Below are 12273 nucleotides of genomic sequence, written 5' to 3' on the forward strand. Positions count from 1 at the left end.
CATGAATTCTACTGATGGAGATGGGCCTCTTTTCTTATCTCTCTTCTGCTTCTTCCTCGTGTCTTGTTCTGCCTGAGCTTGCCAAGCTATAGTCGCCTGCGGTCCTCACTAATTTGTGCTTCCCGAAAACCTGTGGTCTGCCTAAATACTACCTGCACTCTGTTTAACCCACTGCTAAGTTTGCTAACCACTAACATCTTCTGCCTGCAAATCACAAATGGTCACTTGGGAATGACGTGCTGAATTATTTCTAGGTTGTGCATATGGAATGTGTTTTTCTTTTTTGTTAGCTGACAAATGGAGACGTATGAATGTGGTGAATGTTTTTGTTCTTTATTCCTTTTCCCCACTATTCTGGAGAGGATTTCCATTTTTGACGAAGAATTAGCAAAAAGATTTAAGGCCACATGCTGTTCATTATGTTATAACTTAGCTGCCTGTACGCTAGGAGGCAGAGGTTTTACGGTTTTACAGTCAACATATACTTCTTGCCAAAGCATATGATAGGTTTATCATCTTAAAGTGAGTGCTGATCAACAGCAGCTGAGAGGATGTTAAGTACTTCTCAATGGAGCTGAGGCTTTCAGAGCGACAACACCAGAATAGTTTGCATCCATCACCAGCGTGCGTTAACACATGAATCTGTATGTATCGCAGGGACCTGACTGGCACTCTAGCAGTGACTTCCTCAACCGGTGAGTTACACACACACACACACACACACACACACATACACAAACACAAACACACACATACACACACACACACACACACACACACAGGCAAATAAGAAACACAAGACCAGGGTGGGGCTAATTTTCCTACAGGGAGGGACAGTGAGCGGGCCGTGGAATCTTTTTTAAAGCCAGTCACGGGTTGCAGGGTCAGTGGGTGGGCTGCTTTTATAATCTGGGAAAATATGCCATTGACAATCATGTTGAGGTTCATACAGGGCACACACGGGGAGAGAGAGAAATGAGACATGGAGGGTGATCGCTGTAGGTTACAAGCCCAGTGTTACCAGTTGTTTAACGGTAGGTTATTGAATATTCTCTAAGGAACTGCAACATTGTGGTCAGAACTGTTGGAATCGCTTCAGCCGGACTGAAACTCCCAGACACTTCAATATCAAATCAGAACAAAGAATCCTCATCCAACTTTTGTTATGGGCTTTTTTCGGCTCGTGAGCAACGCTTTAGGTATTGAAAACATTTTCTTATATCAACTTTTTCAAACCACTTGCAGATGAATAATGGTGATTACGCTCAAACCTTTTGAGCGCTAAATCGAGTTTGAGCTTATTTTTAGATGATGTGTTTTCGGAGACATCGTCATCTCTCAGGCCTTCCCGTGTGCAAGACGTTCCAACGCGGTCCCCCACACCGACGTGTCCATCCTTCGCCATCTGCCCCCAAGACACCTTTCACATCTTTAGAAATGTCACCGGTATGACAAATCTGGATTTTTCTCTGCTTCCAACTATAAATAATCCCATCCCACTGCGAGACGCCACGACATCCGCAGCATTGCTGGTCCCCCGTCTCGTCATCCGTGGCCTCTGCGTCTCCTCCGGTCTCAGATGCGGAGCCTGAGGAGGTGTGACTCCCCACATTAACACCGTGATCGATGACTAAACGCCTTGCACAATACCCCCCTCCTCTCTGGCACTTCTATTCTAAGCGCCGCACACAGACGCATGGCATCCGGTTTGCCACACGCTCGATCAAAACACATTACTCACATTTAGAATATATATAAATATTTATTTATACACACAGAGAGATGCTATTGTAAATCTGGCAGGTAAGCAGTTGACTCATCGAGGTTGGAGGTTTTGTAATAGTGCGACACTGATGAATGCATTGGGTTTTGATTGACGGCGGATTTAATTAGGTTTCCTATTAATTTGGCTTTGTTAATCTGTAAAAATAATAACAAATATAAAGCCAGTTTTCCCCCTAATGACAAAGCATTCAATGAGATGGTGCAGCAATCCCAAACCCATCAATCTGGCTCTGAGGGCACCTGCAAAAAAAACACACAATTTCCTTTAGCAAACTAGTTAAGTAATTTAAGGAAAAGACAAATAATTGGAAACTGAATTTAAAATGGATGTAAATGCAATCAAAAGACAGGAAAAAAAAAAGAGAGAGACACTTTCCTACCCTGAAATTGCAGGGTGAGGCCCGGCTGAGGTATATCGTGTATTTTGAGCGTTGGGAACCAGTTTTGTGTCTCCCCATGCTGCTGTTGCCAAATCCATTACCAGAACCACTGGCACACCGACCATTAAACAGTCTGCAAGGGATCCGTGCTGTTCAGGTCATATTTAAAAAGGGACCTGGGTCCGAACACATAGATGGAGATCGTGGCTGGGGAGCAAGAAATATGTGTTGGAAATGAAGTCTGGAGTAGAGGAAAGCGTCTCAGTGCTGCTCGACATCAGCGAGAAATGGTTTGTTTGAAAAATCATTAAAGTGTTTCCCTTTCTCTGCTTTGCTCTCGTAGGTACAATCAACCACAGATACGGTCCTGGTCCTTCTCCCAAGCGGTAAGTATAATTGTGTGTGTGTGTGTGTGTGTGTGTGTGGCTTGAAGGCCACTGGCTGCAGCCTTTGGCAGGAGGAGGTGAAACTGGGAGCCTTAATTACAGGCCCATTACATTTCACACACAGTTATGACAACACACACTTTTTCTTTCTTGCGCTCTCTTATCAGAACACAAACCCACCAGAGCGGCAATGCTGCATGCAGCTCTTACTTTTGCATTAACAATGTTGCCCAACAATGTTGATCCACACCACAGCATCGCACCAATTCTTGGATGTATTGCTGTGACATTTTGTACGGTCCTTCTCACTTTAATAATCCCCAGACTTTTTAAACCATCATCCACTATTCATGAAATGTGGTGTTCACATTCATGTTGTCCTCCGGATGAATTGTAAAAACTTCTGTGATTTTCTTTTTATTTATTTATTTTTCTTCTTGCGTTATTTCCGTTAGCCTAAATGGACAATACCTACATAATTGATGACAATCTCATCATGGCCCGACTTTATTTGCCATTTGGAACCAATTGGCAGATGTTAGCATGCAATAACGATAAGCTAAAGACGGTGAACATAAACATCGGCGCGTTGTCCCCATACGGATGTTGGAAATCTCTGGGCTGTGGCAGAAGTAAAAAGGAAATGGCATTGCACTGACATACACACATACACACACACACACACACACACACACACACACACACACACACACACACACACACAGAGACCCACACACCCCACTGGGGTCAGATGGATCAGGCCCATATCAGTGATGGCATTTGAACAAATTACATTTGTAAAGATTTATGGGCCAATGGCCACTTGTTGTTGCTCCAAACAAGAAAACCTCTGTAGAAGTGGTGCCCATGTGCCAGCGGGGCGACCGGGGGAGTTACTACCAACAGCAAGTGACAGGCTGCACCGTCCAACGGAGCGAGCTAGGATTTGATATCATTTTCAGCCATGCACCCTTCCCCCCCCTTCCACTGTGTGAGATGCCCCAGCTGAATAATAGCCACTCTGTTTGCGGCCCCTCTCTCATTTCTCCCTCCGTCACACACACACAGTGTCTGGGGGATGGGCGGGGGGGACACACTAGTTAAGTGCCGTGACAATTCTCAGCATGGATCATGATGGGAGATTGAGCGCCACAATGGTGTGACCAATTTGCATTGCCGTGAATCCTTCAGGCCTCTGACATGAGTCGCAGGCAAAATTACCTCACTTCCACCCGGGCGCAGCTTCAGCAAGATGCCCACCCTTTAAATCACCCCCCAAAGTGGCGTGCTGAGACTTCTCCCCCCCATCGCAGAGACGAGGAGTAAAAACGAGAAGTGTGAATTGTGTTGACATTCCTCATTTGATTCAGCGCGTATAATTGAAATGTCAAAGGGGACGCTTTTTGCCGGAGGAGGGGGGGGGGGGTTAAGGTGGGGATACAAATGGGAGGGCCGGCATAGGGGAAGCTACAGTGTGAGAATGCTATATATATATAAATAAATAAATAAAGGGAGGGGAGGAGGGGGGTCTCTTCATCGTCACTCGCTTCAGTACAATGGCAAATGGAAGAAGAGAAGAGGCCCCTGTCTATTTAGGCAGACATGAAATGGAGACTATACTAACGCAGGATTCAAGAATGTGTCTGCCGGTTTACCACCAACCTTGAACCAGAACATCCGAGCTTCTGCACAGATACAACTCGAGTCGTGTTGTTGTGGCTATACAAAGTGACGAGGTGTTCGTAGCCAAGCCACAGCCTCCCAGAGCCAACAGCGGGCTTTGAATATGTGAAAACTTTGATTTTGTCCCCCTGTTTCCAGAAGAAAAGCATATTGTATTTTATGAATGGGTGCTGCAATACATGTATCCTTTTTTTTTCTTGCTTATTGATACACATCTTTATGGGTCCGGGCTTCAACAATCTCATTACACATCACATTAGTGACATGTGAGCTTAACCTTATTCAGCACTCATGAGGAGCGACTCCGTGAATGTCACGTTCAGGTACTCTGAAATCGTGACATAACTTGTTTTGCAGCTCAGCCAAGTGTTGATTGTCTGTATGTCACTTAACGAGGCTCAAACGCAAACACTTACTCTGAAGAGTAAAACAAAAAGGTAAACCTCAATTTATTTGCCACCACATGTGCTGCTGCTTACCGTCATTGTTTCGGTAGCTTCAAGTGCTTTTACTTCGCGGTAAGTCAGCGACACCAAGTGATCGTGTTTGGGAACGACGAGGACTCACTGAGAGAAACTACTCATTTAATTGTAACAATACTTGGTTACAATTTTACAATAACATTGTTGCTTCATTTAAATGCATTTTAAAAAAATGCCCTTCACATTTACTCGGGTTTGAGCATGGGTGTGACCCTTTTTTTCCTTCTCCCACCTGAATGGTAGTAACACCCAAAGGGCCCTGAACTCACCTGAAAGCAGCCAAGCTTCCGCTGCATTTCTTCTTCGTCTATTTCCGACATGCTCCTCGGAGTTTGCTCAGACTTTGAGCAGCGTTTACGGGCCAGTCTGCAGTCGCTGAGGTTGTGGTGGCAGGTACAGCAACGTTATATCTTTGTTGAGCATCTCCCAAATGAATTAATGTGCTTACGTGCGACGCTTTTTTGTTTTCTGTGGCTCGCTCAACCGGCACGAGGACAAACTCAACACGTTGCGTTTGTCAATACGCGAACGTTACCGACCAGAGTACAGGATTATAGGAAAGGACTTGATGTAAAGACTTCAGATTGACTTACTTCTTTATTTTTACTTTCATGAAATTGCATTTAAATGTTATTCACAGCCGTTTGAGTGACATATTAAACATCGTTTAAAACGGTGGTGTTTAATTTGACATTTGAGAAATATAACGTTTTCAAAATCCAGCTTAACTCAGGTTTCTATAAGCCTCAAAGGCAACGTAGGTTATACTAATAATGATGCATTTAATTTATTTAGCGCTTTTCATAATACTTAGTCACTTTACACAACATTTAAAATATCCTAAAAGCTATGTGATACAAATAAATAGAATATTACAACAAATATGTCCCAATGTTTGCAGTCATACCTTAAAACACACTTTTTAAATTTTACTTAATATTGTTCTTGGGAGGATGAGCTTATTTTTGTGTTTTTTAGACAATCAAGTTATTTAACATGTTTACATCGTGCAGTACACACTCTCAACCAAAGCAAAGTGAAGCTCTTATCCTTACCTTCTTTACTATGACGCTGAAGTGATTTATACAAAAATAAAATGGTCCGGTTTAGTTTATATGTGGTTGTGAGATTGAACTGACTGAAACTAGAAAGTTGCAAGTTTGTTGAGAATTATAGGTAACCTTTCACATATGCAAAAAAAGGAACTTGGTTACTACACGCACACACACATGCACACACTCACATGCGCACACACACTTTCAGAGTCAAGCTTGTGCTGTGGTCTCTGTGGTGATCATCATCATCATCATCACCATCTAGCACCCACAGGCTCGAATACACGGAAACAAGATGTGATACATAGTGTTGTGCAAGACAGTGACGCACACACACACACACACACACACACACACAGATGTTTAGATAAGAGCTGTTTGCAGTGGTTGCCTGTCATTGTGTCAGCTTTTAGAGTAACAAAGGACATCGATACTTACCTGTGTTTGGATTTGAAGTGGTTCTGTGAAATTTCAGAGGACCACGTACGAGTCTCACTCTCTACTGTTGTTCTCACTGGGGATCGAGTTTGTGGTGAGTGGCTGAACGCAAACAACTGGAGCAGGACTTGAACTCAAGAGCCCCTGAGCAGACTCGCATGTCCTGATCTAAGGGGATTTTTTTTTTCTTTTATGTTTTGCACTCAATCTGACATGTATTCTATGTCACGGTTGTAGTAGGACTCTTGGTGGGGATGTAATGGATGATTTAAGACTTTACATGTCTGTGAAATTATCCTCATATGTAGTTGTTGTATCATGGCATGTTGGTAAATGGTTGATAGGTATCTGTGATTTTCCCTTTGTCTCTCCCAGGCAGCTCTATAACTGACAAATAAGGAACTTAAGCATGTAGAGGAAGTTAGTCTGTAATGGTAACTAAGCTTTCTCAATTTCCCACAAGTCATTGGTCATTGAGGTTGATACATTTCAACATGTATTTTGCAAGATATATTTAACATGCTATTTATTCAACGCGTAATATACCATGAAGATACATTAAGTGTGTGTGTGTGTGTGTGTGTGCGTGTGTGCGTGTGTGCGTGTGTGCGTGTGTGCGTGTGTGCGTGCGTGCGTGCGTGCGTGCGTGCGTGCGTGTCATCGGCTGATTTGCTGACAGCGACCATTTTCACGATTGGGCTGCGAGTTGGTGCTGTTTATGAGCGTTCACTTATCTTTTCTGACTCTGCTTTCATTTCTGTAGAACGTGTAATGCAGTTTTTTCACTCTGAAAACAATTGAGAAACAGGGCCTGCGCCATCTGCCCATGACATCACTTCCTCTTGTCTTATGTTGGTGCAAATAATTGCTCATTTTGGTCCAATTCTGCCCCTCAGTTGGTAACATTGTTGACCTGCTTAGTGGATAAGGTATCTGTCGGTTTCTTCCAACAGGCTGCCTTCCCCATATCTGTGCCCCCATCTATGGCTGCCGATGACTACAACCCTGTAAGTCTTCCTTCCTTTTTTTGTGTTTCTGACATTTACTCGGGCAGAGGTTGCCTTGTCTCGTAATTAATGAAATATAAATAGAAACCCTCTGTTTTTTGATGGTGGAACTACCTCTGCTTCTCCTTTTTTGTATAATGATGATAAGCACTTAGCTGCTTATTGTTTAGTCTAAATTCTTTTGGTGTTTTAGGTTTCATTTGAAAGTTAAGAACGTTAAAAAAAAGGGAGGGGAGGACATCTAAGAGCAGAGACAGACAAATCGCAAGACAGAGAGTCAAGTCACAGAGTCAAGTCACAGATGAGGATGTTTCGAGGAGAGAGGGGAGGGAGGGTCATGTGTGTGTGTGTGGGGGGGGGAAGAAGAGGGGAGATACGAGAGCGAACAGCAGAGAGAAAAGTGCATGTGACACTCGGTGCGAGAAACAGGATGTTCCGGACAGCCTCCTCTTCTCAGTCGCTGGGGTTTTGAGACAAGCTAACGTGACTCTCTGACCTAACGCTTGCCTCCTCCGCTCTCCTCCCAAAGGTCTCCCTCCGACACAAGTCCAAGAGGAAGATTCGAGGTGGTAAGTTGTCACCCTTTTTGGGCTCTCATTACTCTTGTCTCTCTGCGTGCCCTCAACTGTAATTTGGCCTCTGTGGGCGTGAGCGAAGTGGCAGGGCAATTGGCGCGTGCAGAGGGCTTTAGACAGCACTCGGCTGCGTTCATGTCCGCTCTTCCCTATTTAAGAACCGCTCGGTGTCTTGGAGAGGTTCACTCGAGAGCAGAGCGTTCACGTTGTTTTTTTACGTTGGCCCTGGCTGATTTATAAGTGGAACAGGTAGGCTGAATGGGGCCCGGCACGTTTGAATTCAGGATGTTGTTGGGAGTTATTTTTAGAGTTCATTTGTTTCACTGACCAAAACACAGTGGCTCAGTTTGACTCGTATGGAAACTTATTTCAGACTCTGCAATCTCCTGCTTCCTCTAATGCTACACTTGCTTTACTGTGGCTTTTTGCTTCTCTGCGGACCAACAGGAGAGGGGGGAGGGGGGAGTCCTCTCAGTGTATTCATGTGTATGTCGTTGTCTGTGCACAGGCAATGGTACGATGAGCAGACGACGGATCTCGGTCAAAGAGCTGGGTCACCCGGACCACCAGGGCTGGCTGTACAGGAAGAAAGAGAGCAAAGGCTTCCTGGGCATCAAATGGAAGAAGTACTGGTTTGTGCTGAAGAAGACGGCTCTGTACTGGTACGCCAACCAGCTGGTGAGTGAGACTACCTTCCATCAAGAGACCTATTTATGATGTTAATGCGCTCGACTGCTGAAACTCCGGTCAGCAAGTCTTGTTCCTTAAAACCCTGAGCCACACCGAATTACTCAAATAGGTCAAGTTTCCTTCTCTCAAGCTCTTCCTCTCTCTATTCTCTATATGTGAAACTTTGCTGTTTTGGCTCCTCTAGCTGCTCTTTTAAAGAATAAAACGTTTTTATTAACACCAACAATCCCATGAGCAGACCCAAACCATAATGCCTTTGTGTGGTTTCTTAATACTCTGGGCCTGACTGATCACAGAAATATGTTTTTGTAGTTTTTAGCATCAACATAATTTAAAGAGAGTGAATATAACTGAGGTGGTCAAACGTTTTTTAACGTGGGCCATGTACAGTAAAATATGAGGAGTATAGGCCAAACAAAAAGTAAATGTGTAGTTTTAATTATTAAAATGATAGAACAAGTATTTCTATATATATATATATATATATATATATATATATATATATATATATATATATATTAATTCATAAAGTTCAAACAGGGACATATTGCCAAACATTGGTGTTTGTTCTGTTCAAAGATTACGATGTAAAATTAATGTACCAAGAGGTTAAGACACTTAACAAAACAACACATTATATTTGGTCGACATGTAGTGTTTAAACTGGGATGTGCAATGTACATACCATGTGAGAAACATGCTCATATTGTAGTTTATGTTTTGTATTGGAGTTTATTTGTGGCCACAAGTGACCGGAGTTTGGCCACCGCAGATTATCTTCAGTGTGGTGTTGTGTCATAACAATTAATTTGAATAATCATTTGTCCTTATTTTTATTAGAGAAAATATATCTTTCTTCTTCAAAAGAGAGAGAGTAAGAGAATAAAATCCATCTATGTTTTCAAATTGAAAATAAACACATTTTTTTCATGATACATTTTATTTACACAGATATGACTTGGTGCAGCGACTCATTTGCCACATTTTTTTTTTTTTTTTAACACATTGCACAACCTATTGAGCCAAAGATGCACCGTGAGGCATTGAGGGGGGCTGCAGATGAGTCACAGTCGTTGCTGGCACAGCTGTCTCCCTGCCAACATGTCACCGCAGGAGCAGTGTCACTGTGTGTTCCCTGAAGGCGGCGGTGTCACTAATAGCCCGTCAGACTCCCGTGCAGGCACACGTAACTGACGCGCTCGATTTACTGGCACGATGATTTCAATCAGATCTGCTGTATGTCAACATCACGTAGAAATAGAAGAAATCACGAGCGGCAGGTGTCGTTGTCAGGAAGTGGTTTGACATCATCCGTTTGTTTTAACGCTCGCTGCTGTTTACTTTGCGTGTCGCAGGCGGAGAAGGCTGAAGGCTACATCGACCTCGCCAACTTCATGATCGACAGAGCCATAGAGTGCAAGAAGAAACAGTAAGCTCATGGTTCATCTCAGTCAGCTTTTATAATTAGTTAGAATTAAAAAAAGAAACTTGATCTTTATATGTTGTGGGTGCTTACTGGAATGGAGAGCTCACCCACACATGGCAAGAAGAAGTGCATATTCAAGCAATCTGAAGAATAATTCCAGTCAAAACTTATTTCTCAACTGCTCACCGTTGACTTTTCCCTCATGCAGCGCGTTGAAAGCTTGCCACCCACACGTCATGATGTTTTACTTTGCTGCCGAGAGCCACGAGGAGATGAACTTGTAAGTCACATAAAAGTACAACATATTCTGCATTTCTCCGTGGGTATTTTAAAGAAACAAATCTATTGTCTTGTTCTGGCAAATATTATTGAGTTTGAATGTTTTTTTTTTTTCCTTCAGATGGTTGAATAAGCTCGGGCTAGCCTCCATTCAGTATGAGTCAACAGAACGAAACACTGCAGTCGGTGAGCACACGTGACAATCAGAAAAGTATTTTCTGTTACCTGAGTTTAAAACCTGTTCTTCACAAAATGACAATTTTTTTTCTAACTTAAATAAGCAGCTTTGTTCTGATTCAATCAAACTGGTTTTGGAACTGGACCGATCATTTCTAAATAATAGTAATTCAAATGACTTTTTCCCCCTCTGGATTCTGACTTTGTGTGTGTTTGTGTGTGTCTCCCATGCAGAGTGTTACAGTGAAGCCAGTGACCATGAAGAAGCCGAAAGCACAGAGATTCCTCCTCCACCGTACTCTGAACAAACTCTCCGGGACTCCGTGGATGCATCCGGTCCACCTGGAAGCACGCATCAGGTGAGTCACAACTCCTCTGCAAACCGTCAATGCTGCACCATCGGTCCCCACTACACGTCAGACCTCCAGTCCCTGGAATATTGTAGTCGCTGAATTCGTTTGTGATGATATGTTTACACTAGTGGAGCGGTTGATTGTGTTTTTCACTGCATATAATTTATTTGTTTGCATGTGTGTTGAAACTGATATATTTGACCGTGGTGTATTTGTATTTTAGGGCACCCTTCCTCCCCCCTACACCTCCGCAGTCCCCACCGAAGCCAACGGTTCACTCTCGTCCCCCGTCAGTACGATGACATCACAGAGCTCCACCTCCTCGCTCGCCAAGCACCGGCAGTCCTGGTTGGACCTGGTGTCTAACGCGTCCCCTCCCGCCGCGGAATCAGCAGTGGTGTGTTCAGTTCAAGTACACACGCATCGACCGCCGCAGCAGGAGATGGAGGAAGAGGACGACCCCCAGGTGCCGCAGAGTTCGTCTCACCCGCATCCTTCGGAAACGGGGTCCAGTGGAGAAAGCCCTGCCGCAGAGGGGGAGGCACAGACGGGGGTTTTGGGTGCTGAGAGCAAGGGTCAGACTTTGTTCTACTACTTTTTAACGTGGTTGTGGCTTTGTGACTTGTATTATTCAACTGTTGACAAAGTTGGTTCTGTATTTTTTGAGGTAACTTTTATTTAAACTTGCATTTGAGATTTCTACTGTATCATTTCCACTTGAGTGAAAACATGTGAGACCAATTAACATATAAAACGTGTTTTTGACATTTTGATTCTGTTTCAGATTTGATGTGTTTTGTAATCTGTGTTCTGTGTTTTGTTTATTACCACTGATATATTGTTGACTTGGGGGAACTTTCATACCTGCAGAACATGCAGTTACTCCATGTAGTCTTTGATGCGTGTGGTGATGATACAGTATGACCTTATCTTGTTACAGGGGATAGTGTGAGCAGCTCAGGCACTGATGAGATGGAGAAGCTTTATATTCATCTCAAAGAGGCCAGCCTCTCCCCAATAGGAGACCGCAAACCATCCACGAAACGGGAATTCAGGGCCTCCTTCGTAAGACGCTGTAAAAACCACACTGTCAATGATAGACTGCACCTTATCAGGACCCTCAACAGCACATTAAAGGTAGCTTTTACGTGTCAAAGTCACATTATGACTTGATATCACGCCATTACAGTACAGCTAGTGTGCTAAAGTATGTTCACTTGAAAATTTGCAGAGCTACAATGATTTCATTTCTCCCATTTTTTTCTGTACTCGTCTTTTCTGGCACAGTCGAAGGAGGCGGACCTACAGGCAATAGACCAGGTGCTGTCGGACCCAGGGCTTACCTCAAACAAGTTTCGAGAGTGGAAGGAGGCCAATGTGCCTTTGATGCAGGAGATCTGTGTCAAACGGGGCCAGCAGGGGGCAGCGGAGGCCACGAAAGCTGCAGCATCAGTTGTTGCTGCTCCAGTGGTTGAGACCAGTTTATAAAGACTCCTCAGGACTGGTTTGACTGTGTCTGGACTCAGAAGAACTTAACATATTTTGGACGCCTACACA

At 43.7% G+C, this 12273-nt stretch overlaps 1 protein-coding gene across 1 annotated transcript in view; it reads left to right on the forward strand.

Moving 5' to 3' along the window:
• Positions 1-12221, forward strand: part of LOC137787782 (connector enhancer of kinase suppressor of ras 3-like) — a 43033-nt gene extending 30812 nt beyond the window's left edge. Inside the window, exons 14-25 of the mRNA XM_068580518.1 lie at positions 658-695; positions 2509-2551; positions 7163-7216; positions 7746-7785; positions 8300-8469; positions 9837-9910; positions 10116-10187; positions 10308-10372; positions 10598-10722; positions 10940-11291; positions 11657-11853; positions 12004-12221. Coding sequence (XP_068436619.1) covers positions 658-695; positions 2509-2551; positions 7163-7216; positions 7746-7785; positions 8300-8469; positions 9837-9910; positions 10116-10187; positions 10308-10372; positions 10598-10722; positions 10940-11291; positions 11657-11853; positions 12004-12204 — 1431 coding nt within the window. The 3' untranslated portion in view covers positions 12205-12221. The remainder of the gene's footprint in view (positions 1-657; positions 696-2508; positions 2552-7162; positions 7217-7745; positions 7786-8299; positions 8470-9836; positions 9911-10115; positions 10188-10307; positions 10373-10597; positions 10723-10939; positions 11292-11656; positions 11854-12003) is intronic.
• Positions 12222-12273: the final 52 nt, after the last annotated feature.

The sequence above is a fragment of the Clinocottus analis genome, unplaced genomic scaffold (genome assembly GCF_023055335.1).
Source record: "Clinocottus analis isolate CAN_PGR_092001 unplaced genomic scaffold, fCliAna1.0.p SCAF_17, whole genome shotgun sequence".
Classification (NCBI taxonomy): Eukaryota; Metazoa; Chordata; class Actinopteri; order Perciformes; family Cottidae; genus Clinocottus; species Clinocottus analis.